Source organism: Herpailurus yagouaroundi, unplaced genomic scaffold (assembly GCF_014898765.1).
Source record: "Herpailurus yagouaroundi ecotype Mexico unplaced genomic scaffold, PumYag 210, whole genome shotgun sequence".
Classification (NCBI taxonomy): domain Eukaryota; kingdom Metazoa; phylum Chordata; class Mammalia; order Carnivora; family Felidae; genus Herpailurus; species Herpailurus yagouaroundi.
Genome location: NW_024412441.1, coordinates 17,678,722 through 17,702,169, shown reverse-complemented (window position 1 = coordinate 17,702,169; position 23,448 = coordinate 17,678,722). Strand labels below are relative to the sequence as shown.

Sequence of the window (23,448 nt, the reverse complement as noted above, 5' to 3'; positions counted from 1 at the left end):
TCTAATAACTGGACGACTATTATCAGGTCTTTCCAAAAAGAATGCAAGTTTCAATGCAATGTTTTTGTTTTTACTTTTATCAAAATTACTGGATGTTTACACTTGAAAAATATTATTAAAATACACTGGTTGGCTTACTTATCTACATTATTTATACCTCATTTAGACAGTTGTTGAATTTGCTTTTATTACACTGTCTAGATGTAAACAAGGTAAGGGGGGAAAGGCTGGTTTCAATAAAACCGGTTAGAATAATGCAAGAACTAGATAGTCTATATAAAAATGATTGAGAATTCTTTGCATGTTATAAGGCTACAGAACCCTCTAAATTGTATAATTCACCCTAATCCAAAAGACAAGTCCAGAATTTAGAACTGCTTATTTTTTCTAGGCCCAATAATAGCACATGTGGAAAAAAATTTGATTATATTATAGCTGGGCCTGTAAGTTAGCTGGGTAATTGGCTACATTTAGGAGCTGGCTTCTTGAGGAAGCATAAGTCATGGCCACCAAAGAAATACGTATTGAATGTGAGGAATTTACTATGGCATTTCTTGATACTAATGAATGATTTAAATGAAGTGGTTGAAAGTGATGGTCCGGCCAGTAAAAGCACATTACCTTTTTAAAAAGGAAGTGAATATTTAAAATGAGATGTTATTAACTTAGAATAGTGTCCATTTTAGATAGTACAGAGAAAGTGAACAATCTGCACTCACCTTGTCTCCTATCCGGCAGAGGTATTCAGCCTCTGCCTACATGTCACTAGCCCCTTCCTTAAGGGATGTGTTGACCTATAAATTCCTGGATTGTTGCTCTGAGAACCTGAAAAGTTTATTGGTGTCCCAGCAATGCCAAAGCCAACACTGGCATGGTGCTGGGCAGGTCAGTAGGCCTTTTGAGGGATGATGGGATCCTCCCAAACCCCAAACCAGACACCCATCTTCACATACACTGACTCCTCTTCCACACATGTGGGGCAGGATTCAGAGACATGGTGCTCCTTCAAGGAGGAGACGTCCTCTGATTCCCAGGTGAGAATTCCTGAAAATACATGAGGGGGCTGCAACAGCTATCTGCATCCCTTCATTCAGTCATGTTAACCTACCCATCATTCAATCAGCCAGGCACCCAGTGCAGATTTACTGAAGCCTCTTTAATAGCAGGTGTGGAGGAAGGACAAACCCAGAATTCCTGACATGGAACAACTCCTGGAAAAAAAGGTCCATGTTCCCTGTAAAGAGATGTCCCCCTTCCAAGCAGGATTGGCAGGCATAACTTTGTGATCAGAACATCCAACAGATCCTAACCTGGAGGGAAGCATCAATGCTCACACCTCTCAGAGCTCTTTCTCAGACCAGATGTAACCCTCACTATCTACTCCTGATGCACACACACTACCAGAGAGGAGAGATTTCTTTGGAATCTGGATGGCTTCCTTCAGCAGACAGCTATGGTTTCAAACATTTTCCCTCAGTCTCAGGTCTCTGCTAAAGAAGACTTTCCTGAGCCTTATTTTGTTATTGCTGTTTTTAGATTTTAAAAAATTTAAGGTGAATATATAATTATAAAGTTATACATTTGTATATATATATATACACACACACACACATATATATATACGTGTGTGTGTATATATATATATATATATATATGTATGTATATATATGTAATTTCCATTTTAAGCATTTTAAGTGTACAATTCAGGAGCATTAAGGACATTCACAATGTTGTACAAACATTGCCACTATTTATTTCCAGAAATTTTCCATATTCTCAAACAGGAACTCTCTACCTGTTAAGCAATAACTCTCCATTCTCCCATCCCCCTGGCCCCCTGGTAACTTCTATTATACTTTCTGTCTCTATTAATTTACCTACTTTAGATACATCACACAGGTGGAATCATACAATATTGGTGCTTTTGTGCCTGGCTGATTTCATTTAGTATAATGTCTTCAAGGTTCACCCATGTGTTAGCAAGTAACTGAATTTCACTCGTTTTTATGAGCAAATAATACTCAATTATATGTCCATACCACATATTGTGTATCCATTCATCTGTGATGGACACTTGGATTGTCTCCATACTCTGTCTATTGTGAATAATCCTGCTATGAACATTGGTGTACAAACATTTGTTTGAGCTCCTGTTTTCTTTTTTTTTTTTAATGTATTTATTTATTTATTTGTTTGTTTAATTTACATCCAAGTTAGTTAGCTTACAGTGCAACAATGATTTCCGGAGTAGATTCCTTAGTGCCCCTTACCCATTTAGCCCATCCCCTCTCCCACAACCCCTCCAGTAACCCTCGGTTTGTTCTCCATACTTAAGAGTCTCTTATGTATTGTCCCCCTCCCTGTTTTTATATTATTTTTGCTTCCCTTCCCTTATGTTCATCTGTTTTGTATCTTAAATTCCTCATATTAGGAATGATATTTCTCTTTCTCTAATTTTGCTTAGCATATACCCTCTAGTTCCATCCACATAGTTGCAAGTGGCAAGATTTCATTCTTTTTGATTGCCAAGTAATACTCCATCGTATGTATGTATGTGTGTGTGTATATATATATGTGTGTGTGTTTGTATATATATGTGTATATACATATACATATACACACACACACACACACACACACACACACCACATCTTCTTTATCCATTCATCCGCTGATGGACATTTGGGCTCTTTCCATACTTTGGCTATTGTTGATAGTGCTGCTATAAACATTGGAGTGCATGTGCCCCTTCAAAACAGCATCCCTGTATCCCTTGGATAAATACTTAGTAGTGCAATTGCTGGGTTGTAGTGCAGTTCTATTTTTAATTTTTTGAGGAACCTCCATCCTGTTTTCCAGAGTGGCTGCACCAGTTTGCATTCCCACCAGCAGTGCAAAAGAGATCCTCTTTGTCCGCATCCTTGCCAGCACCTGTTGTTGCCTGAGTTGTTAATGTTAGCCATTCTGACAGGTGTGAGGTGATATCTCATTGTGGTTTTGATTTGTATTTCCCTGATGATGAGGGATGTTGAGTATTTTTTCATGTGTCAGTTGGCCATCCGGCTGTCTTCTTTGGAGGAGTGTCTATTCATGTCTTTTGCCCATTTCTTCACTGGATTATTTGTGTTTTGGGTGTTGAGTTTGATAAGTTGTTTATAGATTTTGGATATTAACCCTTTATCTGATATGTTGTTTGCAAATATCTTCTCCCATTCCATCGGTTGCTTTTTAGTTTTGCTGACTGTTTCCTTCGCTGTGAAGAGGCTTTTTATTTTGATGAGGTCCCAATAGTTCATTTTTTATTTTGTTTCCCTTGCCTCCAGAGATGTGTTGAGTACGAAGTTGTTACGGCCAAGGTCAAAGAGGTTTTTGCCTGCTTTCTCCTCGAGGATTTTCATGGCTTCCTGTCTTACATTTAGGTCTTTCATCCATTTTGAGTTTATTTTGTTTTTATTTATTTTTGAGAAAGAGAGAGAGACAGAGCATGAGTCAGGGAGGGGCAGAGAGAGAGGAAGACACAGAATCCAAAGCAGCCTCCAGACTCTGAGCTGTCAGTAAAGAGCCCCATATGGGGCCTGAACCCACAATCCATGAGATCATGACCTAAGCTGAAGTTGAATGCTCAACTGACTGAGCCACCCACGTGCTCCTGAGCTCCTGTTTTCAATTCTAGTAGATATATATCTAGAAATGGAATTTCTAGATTATACGATAATGCTATGTTTAATATTTGGAAGAACCACCAAACCGTTTTCCACAGAGACTTCATCTTAACATTTTCACCAGCAATGCACAAGATTCTAATTTCCTACATCCTTCTCAGCACTTATTTCCCTTTCTCTAAAAAAATACACATTCTTTGGGCACCTGGGTAGCTCAGTCAGTTAAGCATCGGACTCTTGATTTCGGCTCAAGTCATGGTCTCAGGGTTCGTGAGTTTGAGCCCCACATCAGGCTCTGCACTGAAAGGGTGGAGCCTGCTTGGATTCTGTCTCTCTGCCCCTCCCTGCCTCTCTCTCTCTCTCTCTCTCAAAATAAACAAATAAACTTAAAATTTTTTTAAGTAAATAAATAAATAATACACATTCTAACAGGTGCAATGTTATCTTATTGTGGTTTTGATTTGCATTTCCCTAATGACTAGTAAATTGACTAACTTTTCATATTCTTATTCCATTTTGTATATCTTTGGAAAATATCTATTCAATCCCTTTGCTCATTTTTAAATTGGACCATTTATTTGGTTGGGGTTTTTTTTGTTGTTGTTGCTTTTGAGCCATAGGAGCTCTCTCTATATACTCTAGATCTTAATCCTTTATCAGATATATGATTTGCAAATATCTAGTTCTATTCTGTGGGTTTTCTTTTCACTATCTTGATAGTATTCCTTGCTGCACAAAGTTTTTAATTTTGGTGAAGTCTAATTTATTTTTTCTTTTGTTGCCTGTGATTTTGTTGTCAAAATTAATGCATCTTTGCCTAATCCAAGGTCATGAAGATTTTCTCCTACATTTTCTTCCAGAAGCGTTAGCTTTAGCTCATAAATTTAGATCTTTCACCCAGTTTAGTTTTAATTTTTGTATATAGTGTAAAGACCCAGCTTCATTTTTTTGCATGTGAATACCCAATTTTCCCAGGACAATTTATTAAAGAGACTTCTCTTTCCCCTTGAACTGTCTTCACACCCTTGTTGAAAATCAACTGACCATGGATGTATGCATTCATTTCTGGACTCTATTCTGTTCCATTGATCTATATATATAGATAGCCTTACACCAGTGCCATACTCTCTTAATCACTGTAGCTTTGTAGTAAGCTTTGAAATGAGGAAGTGTGATTCTTCCAAATTTGTTCTTTGGTTTCAAGATTATTTTGACTACTTTGGGCCTACTGAGATTCTATAGGAATTTCACAATAAGTTTTTCTATTTTTGCAAAAAAAAATGCATTTGTAATTTTGATAGGGATTGCATTGAATCTGTAGATCACTTTGGGGACTATTGTCATCTTTATAATAGTAAGTCTTTAAATCCAGGAAAATCTGATATCTTTCCATTTATTTAGGTCTTCTTTAATTTCTTCCAGCACTGTTTTGTACCCATCTGTGTACAAGTCACTTGCCTCCTTCACTAAATGTATTCCTAAGTATTTTAATATTTTTGATGTCATTGTAAATAGAATTGTCTTCTTTATTTTCTTTGGACTATTCATATCAGAGTATAGAAATACAAATGATTTTTCTGTGTTGTTTTTATACCCTGCAAACTTTCATATGTAGCTACAGACTAAAATACCAAGCAAAATAAGTCAGTCAGAGAAAAACAAATACCATATGATTTCACTCATATGTGAAATTTAAGAAATAAAACAAACAAGAGAAGGGAGGGGGAAGAGAGAAAGAGAGAGAGGCAAACCAAGAAACAGACTTAACTATAGAGAACTGATGATTATGTGAGTTAATTTTTTAGCTCTAACAATTTTTTGTGAACTTTTTTTTGTGATCCATTTTAGATCTTTTGTTTCGTTTTCTTGTCTAATTTCTCTGCTAGTACTTACAGTCTATGTGGGAAGAATTGGCAAAAATGTCTTATGCCTAATATTAGAGGAAAAACTTATATTCTTTCATCATTGAGTATCATGTGTATTTTTCATATATGGCCTTTATCACATAGAGGAAGTGCCTTTGTATTCCTAGTTTATTGAGTGTTTTTATCACAAAAGGATGTTAAATTTTAAAATAAGTTTTACTTTTAGTTGTAAAAAACACATATCAAAAATTACCATCCTAATAATTTTTTAAAATATTTTATTTTTACGTAATCTCTTCACCCAATGTGGGGCTCAAACCCACAATCCCAAGATCAAGAGTCGCATGTTCCACTGACTGAGTCAGGCACCCCATTCATCTTAACCATTTTTAAGCATACAGTACAGTAGTGTTGTTTATTCAGTGTTGTATAAGAGATATCTAGAACTTTCTCATCATGCAAAACTGAAATACTATACTCATTAAACAACAACTCCCTATTTCCTCTCCCCCTACCCCAGCCCCAGCCCCTGGAAACTACCACTCTACTTTGTTTCTCTGAAGTTGACTTTAGATACCGCTTATAAGTAGAATCATACAGTATTTGTTTTTCTGTGACTGGCTTATTTCATTTGGCATAATACCCTCAAGGTACATTCATGTTGTAGCATGTGATGGAATTTCCTTCCTTTTTAAGGCTAAATAATATTCCATTGTGTGTATATCCCACATTTCATTAGTCTATTCATCCATGGACACTAGCGTTGCTTCTGCCTCTTGGCTATTGTGAATAATGCTGCTATGAGCATGGTAAATATCTCTTTGAGACTTCCAATTCTTTGGGATATATAACCAAATATGAGATGCTGGGTCACATGGTACTTCTATTTTTAATTGTTTGAGGAACAGCCATACTGTTCTCTTACATTCCCAACAAGAAAATTGGATTTTCTAGCCAATATGCTAATCTCTGCCCTTTAATAAGAGTTTAATCCATTTATATTTAATGTGATTACAGATAAAGAATTAACCTCTTCTATTTAGCTATTTGTTTTTTGTGTCCTATAATTTTTTCCCCTCAATTCCTGCTTTCTTTTGGGAGTTAGTTTATTTTTTTGTGATGTTATATTTCAATTGCCTTCTTCATTCCTTTCTGTATATTTTTTAGTTCTTTTCCTTGTGGTTACTTTGGGAATTACAACTAATATTTTATTTCATTTCATTTCATTTCATTTCATTTCATTACATTTCATTTTATGTTTATTTTTGAGAGGGGGGCAGAGTGAGAGACAGAATGTGAAGTAGGCTTCAGGCTCTGAGCTGTCAGCACAGAACCCGAGGTGGGGCTCAAACTTACAAATCATGAGATCATGATCTGAGCCAAAGTCGAACACTTCACTGACTGAGCTACCCAGGCACCCCTACAACTAACATTTTAAACTTATAACAACCTAGTGTGATAATACCAACTTGATTTCAATAGTATGTAAACACTCTGCTCATATAAATCTGCACCCTCACCTATATTGTCACAAATTACATCTTTACCCATTGTATGTCCATTAACATAAATCTACAATTACTGTTTTATGTGTTGCCTTTTGAATCATATTGCAAAAAGGAATGAAGTTACAAACCAAAATTATAATAATATTGGTTTTTATATTTACCTATGTAGCCACCTTTACCAGTGTTCATTATATTCTTAAACTTTTGACTGTCTAGTGTCCTTTCATTTCAGCCTGAAGTACTCTCTTTAGCATTTCTTACAGGCAGATCTCTTAGCTTTTGTTTATCTGGACATATCTTTTATGCTCAAAGTATAGTTTTGTCAAATATAAAATTATCAATTGACAGTACTTTTATTTCAGGGCTTTAAATATGTCATATCATTTCATCTGGCCTCCATGATTTTTGAGAAGAAATCAGCCATTAATCTTATTGAGAATCCCTTGTAAATGATGAGTAGCTTTCCCCTTGCTGCTTTCAAGACTGTCTACTTGTCTTCGGGTTTCAACAATTTGACTATAATGTGTTTCAGTGTGAATCTGTTGCACTTATGCCTGGAGTTTCTAGAGCTTCTTGGACATATATAATCATCTGACTTGGGAAGTTTTGGGCCATTATTTCCTGAAATATATTCTCTTTCCCCCTGCCACCAACTCTTCACCTCCTGGGATTTCTGTAATATATATGTTGATACACTTGATGCTGTCTCACAGATGTCTCATCCTCGGCTCATTGTTGTTTGTTTTTTTTTTTTCTTTTTTTCTTTCTGCTCCTCAGACTAAATAATTTCAATTGTCCAAGTTCAAATTTACTTATATTTACTTCTGCCTACTCAAATCTACTCTCAAATCCCTCTAATGAGTTTTTCATTTTAGCTACTGTACTTTTCAACTCTAGAATTTTTTTGGTTCCTTTTTATAATTTGTTTCTTTAATATTCTCATTTTTTTCAAACATTGTTTTCCTGACTTCCTTAAGTTCTTTATCTCTCATTTCCTTAACTCATTAAAGGCAGTTAACATATTGAAGACAGGCTCCTATTGCCCATTCTGGCACCAGCAAGCTACACTGAGAATGCAGGCTGCCTACTACTTGGCTATCTGCTATGGGGCGGGGGATGGAGCGTGGCAGGATCTACATGAAACACTAAAACTCACCAAAATTTACCAGTCTCTTCAAGCATTCCTCTGGGCAATGCAACCGTTCAACTAGAATCCAAGGTTCCAAAATAGTTGCTTAAGATACTTCTTGGCAGTTCAATTGTAGCACTGATGAAGAGACATATTTCTGGAGCTTCTTACCCCACCATCTTCCTTCCAGGCCTTGGTTTTCTCAAATGTTACTTGCGATACTTAGATCAATGAGTCCCAAATAGAATCACCTGGAGAGCTTTAAAACTACTGGTGCAAATATCTCATCCTATGCTGAAGAATCTGATCAGGCATCTTTTCAACAACCTCCCCAGGGGATTCTCATGCTCAAGTAAGGCTGAAGACCTGGGGAAAAGGTTTATCTCAGCCTCAGGACCTCGCCATCTCTACTGCTATAGAAATCTCCTGGGCACCTTGTCAGGCAGATGTGATACAGCTGGTCTGAGGTGGAGTCTGACTCAGCACTTGCAATAACTCCCACATGGAGGCTCTGCTGCTGCTAAAGGGACCCCCCCTTTGAGGGGAACAATCCTTTCCAACTGTTTATCTTCTATGCTTTGCTTAATTTGCTGGGACTCTGACACTTCAAAGAACTGGTTCCAGCTTCAAGGCAAGCACGTTCCCTCCCACCAAAGCATCAGGTTATCTGAGAGACAACTGTGGACAAGGGAGAGATTCTTCAAAGACAGCCTGATGACTTCACACGAGGAGATTTCTTACCAAATAGTTTAGCCAAATGCTCTTCTTGATTTGAACTTGATACAAATTCAGTATTTTTCAAGCTCTCTTTTTGAGGATAACCTATGGGAAAATAAACCTTAGCTGTGTGAATCATTCATTGGATCTACATGAAACTTTTTTTTAAGTTTATGTATTTATTTTGAGAGACAGAGCACAAGCGGAGGGGGAGGGGGAAGGCAGAGAGAGAGAGAAGGAGAGAAATAATCCCCAGCAGGCTCCATGCTGTCAACACAGAGTCCAACACAGGGCACAATCCCATGAACTGTGAGATCATGACCTGAGCCAAAATCAAGAGTCAGACACTTAACCAACTGAGCCACCCAGGTGCTCCAACATGAAATCTTTTTAAATCAATACTTCTTTGCATGGTATTTTAGGCGGAGCATCATGCACTTTACCTACTTTAGGAGAAAAAGCATAAGTTTTGGGTTCTAGTCCACCTTTTGAGTGTCTTGTGACCTTGGGCAGTAAAGTTCTGTGGAATTTGGTTTTCTCATCTGTGACTGGTGGAAAAGGAGCCAGCCACAAGAGGCCTGTGAGGATTGGGTAAGATGAAATTTGCTTATGTCATCTGTAGACTGAAAAGTATTCTCCCTTTATGATGTCCCAGTGTTATTATCTACTATGAAGTGCAATAAATGGCACTGGGTCCAAGCCTGGCTATGCTCAATGCTGTTTTGCCGAGGCAGGGGGCAGGGTGGGGAGAGGGCAGAGAGGAGAAATGACAGACAGATGGACACTTATCTCAGTGTCTTCTCAACAAAAACTTTCCCCTCCATAGGAAATGATGTCAACAAGCAATGACTTTGACCATCTTGGAAATGGGATGCCTTCTTGTTTTGGAAAACAGGGAACAATACTACTGCATACTCAGCCCTAATCCACATCTATGTTTGGAGGGGGCTCAGAGGGCCTGAGGCCACCTCTACCTGACCTATTGGATAAGCACCAGGAATTCCTAATGTTGTCACTGATGAATAAAAAATGAAGGTATAAATGGAAAAGCACTGAGTCAACAATGACTACTTTGATTCAATAAGTGAATAATGTGCAGTTCTCTGGTGATGAAACATTGGTGAATTCAATGCACTTTGTTAAAAATGTGTTCCTCATATTGTGTCAGCCAAGGGAGCATTATGCACATATGCCCCAAATAACATTATGCACCCTGCCCCATCATGACTACACAGTAAAATATTCACTTTAATCTGTGGTTTGTGAAATGCATGGGGAGGACTGTTAGCTCTAAAAATGGTTTGCTAATAGTTTCATAATTTCAACGTGGCATACATGCCTGGCTTATCCTGATAAATAATTATCCAATTTAAATTTTTTTCCTAATGCACACAGTGCCACATTAAAGTTTCTCTGTCACCTGTGTGATTTAGGTTAATGTACATGTTTTTCCCATGTGACCAGCTTCTTCCTCTCAGCTTTGGCATTTGAGCATCAGTCCAAAGGGAGAAAGTGGCTCTGTCTCTTTGTGCAAATATTTTCCAGAGGCTAGGGTGTAGGGTGGGGAGATGTGGGGAGGGATGTGAGAAGGCTTTACTATCCCAAATCAATGACCAGGGCACTCGTGAACATTGAACTATAAAGTGCTGTTGAATAGAAAGTCATTACACTACTCACAGCAAGTGTTACCAGGAAAAGTGAACACCACTTGCAAATCTGGTTCTCATCCTCTGAACAGCCTGCAGAGTGAGAGAACCTCCCTGACACATGAACTTCAGAGATCACCCCCAAAATATAGTGATATTTGTACTTTAGACCACAGACTTCCATAGTTGGCAGAAGGTCATAGAGAGTATTGGACAATGTTTTCTTCCACATCTCAGTTTGGTTTTGCCCCTACATACCTTGGTTAAGAATGTTAAAATGATAGGGTAGTACAAATAATACAACACATAGGTTTTATAAGTATGTACACTTATAATTTTAAAGGCATATACTTGCTTTCCTTAACTTCTCTCTTTGTAATTGACTTGCCTGCTGTTCTTGTATCATCAAATGGAACTTTGGAAAACACTTGCAGTTGAATTTCATCTCAAGTGAAGCAAAGAAAGGCATGTTAATACCAGCAGTCCAGGAAAAGTACCTAAAGTAGTCTATGAAATCAGTGAATAAAGGATACAAATGCAACAGACACATAATGTTATACTCTAAAATGCCTTGTCTTAAGAAGGAGAATTTAATCTACCTAAATCATTTCTGAAAAATTGAGATTTCACTAGATATTCTAGAAGGAAACATTACTTACTATGGATATGAGACTAGAAATTTTGCCCCAAATCTCATGATATTTAATGTCATGGTTTTTCTTTTTGCTCCTGTTGTCCTTCTCCCCACCTCTGAAACTGCCCCCAAGCAGTCCCTCTGTACGAACAAACCTCTTTCTTATTTCCACAAGATCCGCATTATTTTCTTCCAGTAAGACCTACTACCACTTGTAGGAAGCTTCTCATAGTGAAGATCCTGTTTTGTGGCAGACACATCTAGACCCACATTCTGATTTTGTTGTTTGCCAACAGGTGATCTTGGGCAAATAACTCCATTTCTTTGATCTTCATTTCCCTCACTGGTAGGATAAAGATATGATTGTTTGACTCATAGAGGTTTTGTGAAAATTGAATAAAACAACATATGTGAAAACAATAGTGTCGGTGTGAGGATCATCCTAAAGGCCAAATATCTGGAAACTGCTAATCATCATCTTATTTGTAACAATAACCCCTGATCCACTAGTAAATATTGCTTGTTTTCTGCTCATTGGAATCAAGCACAAGTGGAGTAATATGTGGAGAAGGAAGAAAAAAGACATTAAATACAAAGGAAACAAAGATGCCATTAACATATGACAGGAAAAAGGATATCTGTCACAGATTCTGTAGCATTCCATCACCAGCCAATTTTGCCTCCATTGGGCCTAGTAGTGATTAGAACTCAGGGACCAGCCCTTGGAAAGACACTTCCTTTCCAGCCTCCCTGGCAGCCAGGGGAGGGCTATGGGACACACAAAAGTCCTCTGGAGACTCCTGGAACCCTGGAAGAATCTTACTAGAGAGAAGAAAATGTAATGCTGGGGCTGTACTTCCACATCCCTTTTATCTCCTACCTTGAAAGCAGATATGATGTCTGGAGCTGCAGAAGCCATCTTATATACAAGAGACACAAGCACTAGTCAAGGCTCTGACCAAAGTCACTGAGCGTGGCACCAGCTTGCTTCCCTCAGACTGTTTGGAACAGAAGGAAAATAAACTCCTCCTCCTTGTTTAAGCCACTAAATTCAGATACTTCAGTTATTGCAGCCAAGTTTAAGGCAACACCTGAATGCGTCTCACTGAGATGATCCTGGCCACTCAGATTTGATGACCCATTATTATATGGAAGAACCAAGCATAAGTTCCTAAAATTCATAATGCCTGTGTACACTGGGACAAAGTGGAAGACTATGGATCATTTGTACAACTTTTTACCAAGCCCTAGCTCTACTCAGAAACCACACAAGGTGCTGGAGCTTCAAAGAGGATGGAGAGAGTGGCATCACAAAAATGGTGACATAGGAGATCATGGTCTCCATCCTCTGACACAGATTAATAATTATACAGCTATCTATGAACAAAAACAGCCCTGAGAGAGTTCCACCTCAGAAACTTTAGCAACACATGGAACAACAACAACAAAAAAAACCCTAAGATAGTCGCATAAAAAGAGAAGGAAGACTGGGGTGCTTGGGTGGCTCAGTCAATTAAGGATCTGACTCTTGATTTCAGCTTAAGTTATGATCTCATGGTCATGATCTCATGGTCTTGAGATCAAGACCCATGTCTGGCTTCATACTGGGCATGGAGCCTACTTAAGATTCTCTCTCTCCCTCTGCCTCTCCCCTGCTCGTGAGAGAAGGAAGACAGCTTCATTTTGTCTGCATCATCCCACATCCTAAGCTGGCAGAGCTCAACATCAAGAGGGAACTTCCCAGCTAGAAAGATTTCCCCATGCCAGGAAAGGAAGAGCACAGTGAGCAATCAGCTTTTCCCAATCTCAACCATGGACAGATCAACTAGACAGAAAAAGCAACAAGGAAATGTTGGACTTGAACCATATTTTAGACCAAATGTACCTAACATACATATACAGAGCATTCCATCCAACAGCAGCAGAAAACACATTCTCCTGTGGCATCTGGGTGGCTCAGTCGGTTAAGCATCTAACTTCAGCTCAGGTCATGATCTCATGGTTCGTGAATTTGAGCCCCGCATCAGGCTCTCTGCTGTCAGCACAGAACCCACTTCAGATCCTGTGTCACATTCTCTCTCTGCCTCTCCCCCACTGGTCTTCTCCCTCTCTCTCTCTCTTTCTCTCTCTCTCAAAAATAAACATTTAAACAAACAAACAAAAACCCTACATTCTTCCCAAGTACACACAGAGCATTATCCAGATTAGATCATATATTAGATCACAAAACAAGTCTTAGCAAATTTAAGAAGATTGAAACCATACCAATGATTTCACGGTGACCACAAAGGTATAAAACTAAAAAACAATACCAGGAGGAAAGCTGGAAAATTCACAAATATGTGGAAATTAAACAACACAGTCCTGGGGGCACCTGGGGGCCTCAGTTGGTTAAACATCTGATGTTGGCTCAGGTCATGATCCCATGGTTCATGGGTTTGAGCACTGCATCAGGCTCTGTACTGACAGCTCAGAGACTGGAGCCTGCTTCAGATTCTGTGTCTCCCTCTCTCTCTCTGCCTCTCCCCTGCTCATTCTCTCTGTCTCCTTCTCTCTCTCTCTCTCAAAAATAAATAAGCATTAAACACACACACACACACACACACACACACACACACACACGCACGCGCACACATACACAGTGCTAAACAACCAATGGGTCAAAGAAGAAATCAAAAGGGAAGTTTAAAAAATCTTGAAACAAACAAAAATGGAAACACAACTTACCAAAACTTATGGAATGCTATAAAAACAGTTCTAAGAGGGTAGTTTATAGCAATAAATGCCCACATTAAGAAAAAAATAAAGATTTGAAATAAACAACCTGACTTCATATCTCAAGGAACTAGAAAATGAAGAACAAGCTAAGCCCAAAGTTTGAAGAAGGAAAGAAATAACAAAGATCAGGGGAAAAATAAATGAAACAGATACAAGAAAAATAATAGAAAAGATAAACAAAAGTAAGAGTTGGTTTATTAAAAAGATACACAAAATTGGCAAATCTTTAGCTAAACCAAGGAAAACATTGAGAAGAGTCATCTTAAATGAAAGAGGAAACATTACAACTGATACCACAGGATCATAAGACTACTATGAACTATTATACCAAAAAATTGAACAACCTGGAAGAAATGGATAAATTCCTAGAAACAAACAATGTACCAAGACTGAATCATGAAGAAATAGGAAATCTTAACAGACCAATAATGAGTAAGGAGATTGAATCAATAATCAAAATCTCCCCAGCAAAGAAAAAACCCAGGACCAGATGGCTTAACAGGTTAATTCTACGAAACATTTAAAGAATAATTAATACCAATCCTCCTCAAAAAAACTGAATAAGAGGAAACACTCCCAAACTCACTTTACAAGACTAGCAAAGCCAAATAATACATGAAAAGCCAGATAAGAAAACTACAGACCAGTATCTCTGATGAATACAAATGCAAACTTCTCAACAAAATATTAGCAAACAATTAAAATGCACATTAAAAGGATCATACACCATAATCAAATGGAATTTATCCATCAAATTCAAGGATGATTCAACATATGTAAATCAATAAATGTGATATACCACATTAATAGAATGAAAGGTGATCATATGGTCACCTCAACAGATGCAGAAAAAAACACTTGACAAAATACAACATGCTTTCATGATAAAAATGCTCAACAAATTGAGTGTAGAAGTAACATACCTTAACATCATAAAGGCCACATATGACAAGCCCACAGCTAACGCCATATTCAACAGTGAAAGTTGAAAGCTTTTCATCTAAGGTCAGGAACAAGAGAAAGGTGCTGACTCTCATCATTCCTATTCAACACAGTACTGGAAGTGCTAGCCAGAGCACTCAGGCAAGAAAAAGAAATAAAAGTCATCTAAATCAGAAAAGAAAGAAGTAGGGGCACCTGGGTGGCTCAGTCAGTTGAGCGTCCAACTTCGGCTCAGGTCAGGATCTCACGGTTCATGAGTTCGAGCCCCACATAGGGCTCTGTGCCGACCGCTCAGGGCCTGGACCCTGCTTTGGATTCTGTGTCTCCCTCTTTCTCTGCTCCTCCTCCTCTGCTCATACTCTCTCTCTCTCTCTCAAAAATAAATAAAGATCAAAAAAATTTTAAAAAAAAGAAAGAAGTAAAATTATCTTTGTTTGCAGATGATATAATCTCATACAGAGAAAATCCTAAAGACTCCACCCAAAAACTGTTAGAAATAATCAATGAACTTAGTAAAGTTGCAGGATACAAAATCATAGAAATCAGTTACAATTCTATATACTAACAATGAAGCATCTGAAAAGAAAAAAATCTCAGGGCGCCTGGGTGGTTCAGTCGGTTAATGGTCCAACTTCAGCTCAAGTCATGATCTCATGGCTTCTGAGTTGGAGCCCCATGTTGGGCTCTGTGCTGACAGCTCAGAGCCTGGAGCCTCCTTCAGATTCTGTGTCACCCTCTCTCTCTGCCCCTCCCCTGCTCATGCTCTCTCTCTCTCTCTCTCTCTCAAAAACAAATAAGCATTAAAAAATTTTTTTAATAAATAAATAAATAAATAAAATCTGCTTTAAAAAAAGAAAAGAATCTCATTCACAATAGCATTAAAAACAATGAAATACTTAGAAAAAATTAACCAAAGACGTGAAAGATCTATACACTTAAAACGACAAGACTTTGGTGAAAAAAAGTTGACAAAGACACAAACAAATGGAAAGATATCCCATGTTCATGGATCAGAAGAATCAATATTGTTATAATGTCCGTACTATCCAAAGCCATTTATAGATTTAATGGAATCCCTATCAAAATCCCAATGACAGGAGGCCTGGGTGCCTCAATCAGTTAAGCGTCTGACTCTTGATTTTGGCTCAGGTCATGATCTCACAGTTTGTGGGATCGGGCCTCATTTGGGCTCTGTGCTAACAGCGTGGAGCCTGCTTGGGATTCTCTCTCTCTGTCTCTGTCTCTGTCTCTGTCTCTCTCTATGCCTCTCCCCGACTTGCTCTCTCAAAAAAAAAAAAAAAATCCCAATGGCATTTTTCACAGAAATAGAAAAATCAATTCTAAAATTCATCTGGAACCACAGAACACCCTGAATAGCTAAAGCAATTCTGAGAAAGGAACAATCCTGGAGGCACCATACTTCCTTCTTTCAAACTATACTACAAAGCCTTAGCAATCAAAGAGTATTGTATGGCATAAAAATAGACACATAGATGGGGCGCCTGGGTGGCGCAGTCGGTTAAGCGTCCAACTTCAGCCAGGTCACGATCTCGCAGTCCGGGAGTTCGAGCCCCGCGTCAGGCTCTGGGCTGATGGCTCAGAGCCTGGAGCTTGTTTCCGATTCTGTGTCTCCCTCTCTCTGCCCCTCCCCCGTTCATGCTGTGTTTCTCTCTGTCCCAAAAATAAATATTGAAAAAAAAATTTAAAAAAAAAAGACACATAGATTAAGGGAATAAAACTGATAGCCCCCAAATAAACTTTGCATATATAGTCAACTCATATTTGACAAGAAACCAAAAAAAAAAAAAAAAACCTCAATGGGGAAAAGATAGTCTCTTCAATAAATGGTGTTGAGAAAACTGAATAGCCACATGCAAAGAATGAAAATTGACCATTATCATACACATCTCACACACAAAAAAAAATTACTCAAAATGGATTAAAGACTTAATAACTGAAACCACGAAATCCTAGAAGAAATCATAGGAGAAAATTTCCTTGACAGTAGTCTTGGCAACAATTTTTTGGACATGATATCAAAAGCACAGGGAACAAAAGCAAAACTAAACAAGAGGGACCATATCCAACTACAAAGCTTTTGTACAGCAAAAGAAAATATCAACAAAATGAAAAACAGAATGGAAGAAAATATTTGCAAAGCATATATCTGATAAGGGATTAATATCCAAAATACATAAAGACCTCATACAACTCATAGAAGAAAAATAAACAATACAACTTTTAAATGGTCAGAGGAATTAGATGGACATTATTCCAAAGAAGACATAAAAATGGTCAACAGATTCTTGAAATGATGTCGACATCACTTATCATCAGGGAAATGCAAATGAAAGCCATATTCTCACACCTGTGAGATTGGCTATCATCAAAAAGACAAGAAATAACAACTATTCATGTGGATGTGGAGAAAAAGAAACCCTTATGCACTGTTGGTGGGGATGTAAATTGGTACAGGCTCCATGGGAACAGCATGAAAGTTCCTCCAAAAGTTAAAATAGAACTATCATAGGATCCAGCAATCCCACCTCTGGGTATTATCCAAAGGTAATGCAAACAGGATCTCGAGGAAATATCTGCATTCCTATGTTCACTGCAGCATTATTCACAATTGCCAAGATATGGACACAATCTAAGTGTCTATCAATGAATGAATGGATAAAGAAGAGGTGAGATAGATACAGATATAGATCTATAATGAATATTATTCAGCCATGGGAAATACTGTCTTTTGCAACAACATGAATGGACCGTGAGGGCATAATGCTAAGTGAAATAAGCCAGAGATACACAAATACTGTGTAACTTCACTTACATATAGAATCTAAAAAACTCAAACTCATAGAAACAAAGTAGAATGGTGATTGCCAGGGCCTAAGGGGTGGGGAAAATGGGAAGGTACTGATCAAAAATTACAAACTTCCAGTTACAAGATGAACAAGTTGTGGGGACCTAATGTATAACATTGTGTTTATAGTTAATGATACTGTATTATATACTTGAAAGTTGTTAAGAGAGTAGATCTTAAATGTTCTCACCACAAAAAAGAAATAATTATGGGATGCAGTTGGAGGAATTAGTTAATACTACAGTGTTAATAATTTTGCAATATATATGTATATCAAATCACCATGTTTACACCTTAAACTTATACAATGTTATATGTCAATTGTATCTCAATAAATGTGGGAAAGGATACATAAAGTAGTAACGAAATTTTTGTGAACCATTTATCACTGTGAGCCATATAGCATTGTTTGAGGGTAAAATGTGGCCCATGTTCAAAGTAACAGGACTGAAATAAACATTTGGAACTCAAACTGTACAAAGAAATATAGGGGTGCCCGGGTGGCTCAGTCGGTTAAGGGACCGACTTAGGCTCAGGTTGTGATCTCGCGGTTCGTGAGTTCAAGTTCTGCATAGGGCTCTGTGCTGACAGCTCAGGAGCCTGGAGCCTGCTTCGGATTCTGTGTCTCCCTCCCTCTCTGCCCCTCCCCAGCTCATGTTCTGTCTTTCTCTGTCTCTCAAAAAAAATAAACGTTAAAAAAAAAAAAAGAAATGTATAATGGTTGACTTATAGATAGTAGGCACTGAATGGTTAGATATTTTAAAGAAAACACAAACAAAGCAGACTGAGACCTGCTGCCTGGTCTGCACCCCTGAGCCATCCAGGCACATGGGAGAGACAGAAGTACACACAGACACAACCGAACACACTGACACAGCTGCACAGAACAATATGACAAGCTGGAAAACCAGCTCAGCTCAAGGCAGCCAGAAGGCAGGCAGTAGGCTCAGCAGACTGAGAAGTAGTGGGCCCTGCCAGGTGAGCTCTGGATCCAGTTAACCATGATATTTACTGAGTCACTCCTGTACATAGATATCGGGCGTCAGTAGACTACACTCTGGTGCCATAGTGATGTCAGCAATCCAAATGGGTCAGTATGTGACATGCAGGGACTAGCTTCCTGGGACACTAACTGGATGAGCTGCAAACATCATAAAAGTCTTTGAGGTAGTCCTGGAAGGGCTGCTGCAGACTGAGATCCCACATGACACATCCTGTGCCTCAGAGAAGAACCTGCAGTGAGGGAGGGGCTGACCCAGAAAATTCCAAGTCTCATCAGGACTTCCCAGGACATGACAAACCCCAGGGGCAAGGCTATCCCCAGACAGTTTCAAAATTCATTTATAAATGTTGTGTATGAAAAGTGTATCTATAAAAATTGGGTGGAGCCTGGGGAGGACAGGGAGAATAACAGATTGCATAAGTTCAGAAAACTCTTCCCTTATAAAACTGTTAGTAATTTTTCATAGTTATATATTTTTGAAATATTAGTTTTATTTATTTATTTATTTATTTATTTATTTATTTATTTATTTATGTAGAACGCTTCAGGCCCAGCATGGGGCCCAACGTGGAGCTAGAACTCACGACCCTGAGATCAAGACCTGAGCTGGTTGATACCAGACTCTTGATAGAGTCTGATGCTTAACCAACTGAATCATCCAGGTGCCCCAAGTTTTCCTCCTTTTTAAAAGATAGTTTCTATCTGTCCCTTGGGGACGTTTTATTTTTCCCTTCTAAGTTTACTTTGCTAGGCCACAGAAAATAATCATCACAAATTCCATTGATGTGGCATTTATTGAGTCCTTTTCCTTTCTTTTTTTTTTTTTTAATGTTTATTTATTTTTGAGACAGAGAGACAGAGCACAAGTTGGAGAGGGGCAGAGAGAGAGGGAGACACAGAATCTGAAGCAGGCTCCAGGCTCTGAGCTGTCAGCACAAAGCCCAATGTGGGGCTCAAACCCACAGACTGCAGGGGCGCCTGGGTGGCTCAGTTGGTTAAGCCTCAGATACCTTGTCAGGCACCTTGTCAGGCAGATGTGATACAGCTGGTCTAAGATGGGGTCTGACTCAACATTTGCAATAACTCCCACATAGAGGCCCTGCTGCTGCTACAGGGACCCCCCTTTGAGGGGCACAATCCTTTCTAACTGTTTATCTTCTATGCTTTAATTTCCTGGGACTCTGACACTTCAAAGAACCAGTTCCAGCTTCAAGGCAAGCACGTTCCCTCCCACCAAACCATCACGCTATCTGAGAGACATCTGTGGACAAGCATGAGACTCTTCAAAGACAGCCTGATGGCTTCACACGAGGGAGGTACCTACCAAATAGTTTAGCCAAACCTTCATCCAAATTTTTTGAACTTGATGAAAATTCAGTATTTGAGCCTGTGGGGAAATAAACTTCATCTGTAATTAAATCTTTCATTTGATCTGCATGTATTTTTTAAAATTAATTTATTTTTGAAAGAGAGAGCGTGTGTGCATGTATTCTTAAATCAATACTGCTTTGCATGGTATTTTGAGGGGAACATCATGCACTTTACCTGCTTTAGGAGAAAGAGCACCACACTTGGGTTCTAGTCCACCTTTTGAGTGCCTTGTGACCTTGGGCAGTAAAGTTCTGTGGGATTTGGTTTTCTCATCTGAGACTGGTAGGAAAGAAGCCAGCCACAGAGGCCCGTGAGGAGGGGGTAAGATGAAATTTGCTTATGTCATCTGTAGACTGAAAAGTGCTCTCCCCTTATCGTGTCCCATTGTTATCTACTCTGAACTGCAATAAATGGCACTGGGTCCAAGCAGGGTTATGCTCAGTGCTCAGTTGTTTGTTGTTTTTTGTGGGGGGGGGGGGGTGCAAAGACAGATGGACACATATCTCAGTGTCTTCTCAACAAAACTTTACCCTCCATAGGAAATGATGCCAAAAAGCAATAACTTTGACCATCTTGGAAATGGGATGCCTTCTTGTTTTGGAAAACAGAGAACAATACGACTGCATACTCAGCCCTAATCCACATTAGGGTCTATGTTTGGAGGGGGCTCAGAAGGCCTGAGACCACCTCTACTTGACCTGTTTGAAAAACACCAGGAATTCCTGATGTTATCACTGATGAATAAAAAAATGAAGGTATAAATGTAAAGGCGTGGAGCCAACAATCTCCCCTAGGCCATCATGGACTGATTTCAAGACTTCTGCTGACACTCATGTGACTACATCAAGGATATGGATTAATTGTAGCTAAAAGACTGTAAAAAACTCATGGAATTTTGAACTATATTTTCAGGCTTTCCTTTATGAACATTGTGACATCTTAGTGTCTACACAAATCTTCTTGATTCTAGGTCAAGGCCAGCCCTTTATTCTGGCCTCGGGGAAGTGGCAAACCACCAAGGAAGAGACACTTATCCCCTAACGAAGGATTTTCGGGACCATAGCACCCACCTACTCAGAGTACCTCAACATTCATAAAGTATCTGCAAGAATCTGAACTTCTTACAGCCAGTGACAATGCTGATTCTCACCTGGTTTCCTGACAGAAAATGTGCATAGCCATTGAGTAATTTGTGCACATGGCATCTTTCAACTCTACAGGAAAATTGGTAATCAGGTAGTTAATGGTGCATAGACATTACTTCAGGGTATAATGCTTTTTGGTAAATGAAAGAAGTAAAAAGTTCTCTTTTGTTGAGATATGAGTGAATCATTAAGAACAAATATGATGGAAGTGTAAGTAAGTCCATGCAGTAAAACATTTGTTCACAAAAACGCTTTGGTTTTTTTTTTTTTTTTTCAACGTTTATTTATTTTTGGGACAGAGAGAGACAGAGCATGAACGGGCAAGGGGCAGAGAGAGAGGGAGACACAGAATCGGAAACAGGCTCCAGGCTCTGAGCCATCAGCCCAGAGCCCGACGCGGGGCTCAAACTCACGGACCGTGAGATCTTGACCTGGCTGAAGTCGGACGCTTAACCGACTGCGCCACCCAGGCACCCCAAAACGCTTTGGTTTTTAAAGCACCCTGACAAGGGTGGTCACCTTCTCCCCTTTTCCCAATGTCACCCCTGACTGACAATTTGTACAATGCACCTACTGTCCTTTTTGCTTCTCTCCACAGACTCAGGATCTTTACACTGAGAGAATTTGCCAGAATGCTGTCAGCTAATTTGTTGAGTAAATAGCAAAAGTGGTTCCAAATGCAGTGAAACCTTAAAAATAGAGTATGTAAATCTAATGTTCACTTTGAAAACTCTATATTCATAAAATGTTCATAACAGCATTATTCAGATAGCCAAAGTGTGGAAACAACACAAATGCCCATTGAATTATAAATGGATTAACAAACTGTGGCACATCCATATAATGGAATATTATTTAGCCATAGAAAGGAATGAAATACTGATGTAGGCTACAATGCAGATGGACCATGAAACATGTTAAGTGAAAGAAGCCAGTCACAAAATATCACATGTATGAACTATATTTGAACTATCAAGACTATTTGAACTATATTTGAACTATCAAGATTTGAAAATATCAAGACTAGACAAATCCATAGAGCAGTCAGCAGATTAGTGATTGCCAGGGTCTGTGGGAAAGAGGGCATGGGAGTGACACAATGAGTGTGATAGTACTTTTGGGGTGATGAAAATGTTCTAAAATTAGTGCTGATTCACAACTCTGTGAATATACTAAAAACCACTGAATTATATACTTTAAAAGTGTAAATTTTATGATATGTGAATTATATCTCAAAAAAGCTGTCATTTAAAATGTAGTGCGGGGGCGGGGGATAGATGAAACAAGATCAGCCTAATTGGTACATAGAGGCTCATGCTAATTTTTCTACTTTTGTTTATGTTTGAAAAACTTTATAACAAAAAGCTCAATGTACATGTGGGCTACCCTCCCATAGAGGTCTTTTGAGAAAGCTTCAGTTAAGAAAAATGTTAAAGTTACTCCCTTATGGGCAAGAGGTCCCTACGGTAGATTCAGGGAGGTAAGGAAGATAGAGGTGGGGAGAAACCCTGTGTTCACCATTCCAGAACTCATGGGAGGAAAACACCATTTCCTGCCTGATTTAGGCTCACAGTGAGTCTCTCACTTGTGTATCTGCCACTACATTTGTGACAGTACCTTCGATCAGATGGAAAGGGTAGAAGCTCTGTACCTTGCCAACAGTCCAGGAAGAGAACAAAGAAGAGGGTCTCCACTCCTGTCCTCTTTGCCATAGTCTGTATATCTCTTGAAATCCTTCAGACTTAGCAGCCTTGAGCTCCAGGATACTGTGGAACCCGATAGTCTGTGAGGTCACACATGGAAACAAGGTAGGGGGCAGTTCCACAGGGAGGGGGGCAGGGCCTGGTGTCTGTGGGCAGGGATGAAAAGGGGACACTGGCCGCCCTGAGGATATCGGCTCTCCACTCACTCCCTTTGGTTCTGCAGTGCCTTCTTCCCTCCTTGTGCACTGCAGCCTGAAGATGGTAGGATACTAACCGGGATTCTAAAGTTGCATGTGACAACAAAAAAACCTAAATCAGCTTAAGTGAGGGGCACCTGGCTGGCTTGGTGGCTCAGTCAGTGGAGCATGCAACTCTTGATCTCAAGGTCGTAAGTTTAAGCCCTACATTGGATGTGGAGATTACTTAAAAATTATATATATATGGGGGCACCTGGGTGGCTCAGTCGGTTAAGCATTGGA

The 23,448-nt window shown here is 39.0% G+C and overlaps 1 protein-coding gene across 2 annotated transcripts in view; it reads right to left on the bottom strand.

The window, feature by feature from the left end:
• CUNH2orf92 (chromosome unknown C2orf92 homolog) overlaps window positions 1-23,078 on the bottom strand; it is a 36,896-nt gene extending 13,818 nt beyond the window's left edge. Inside the window, exons 1-5 of one of the 2 annotated variants that reach the window (XM_040453960.1) lie at window positions 22,918-23,078; window positions 20,075-20,137; window positions 10,916-10,972; window positions 8,906-8,986; window positions 8,192-8,242 (exon numbers count right to left, since the gene is read on the bottom strand). In XM_040453960.1, coding sequence (XP_040309894.1) covers window positions 8,192-8,242; window positions 8,906-8,986; window positions 10,916-10,972; window positions 20,075-20,137; window positions 22,918-22,978 — 313 coding nt within the window. In that variant the 5' untranslated portion in view covers window positions 22,979-23,078. The remainder of the gene's footprint in view (window positions 1-8,191; window positions 8,243-8,905; window positions 8,987-10,915; window positions 10,973-20,074; window positions 20,138-22,917) is intronic. The other variant, XM_040453961.1, reaches the window with a different exon arrangement.
• Window positions 23,079-23,448: the final 370 nt, after the last annotated feature.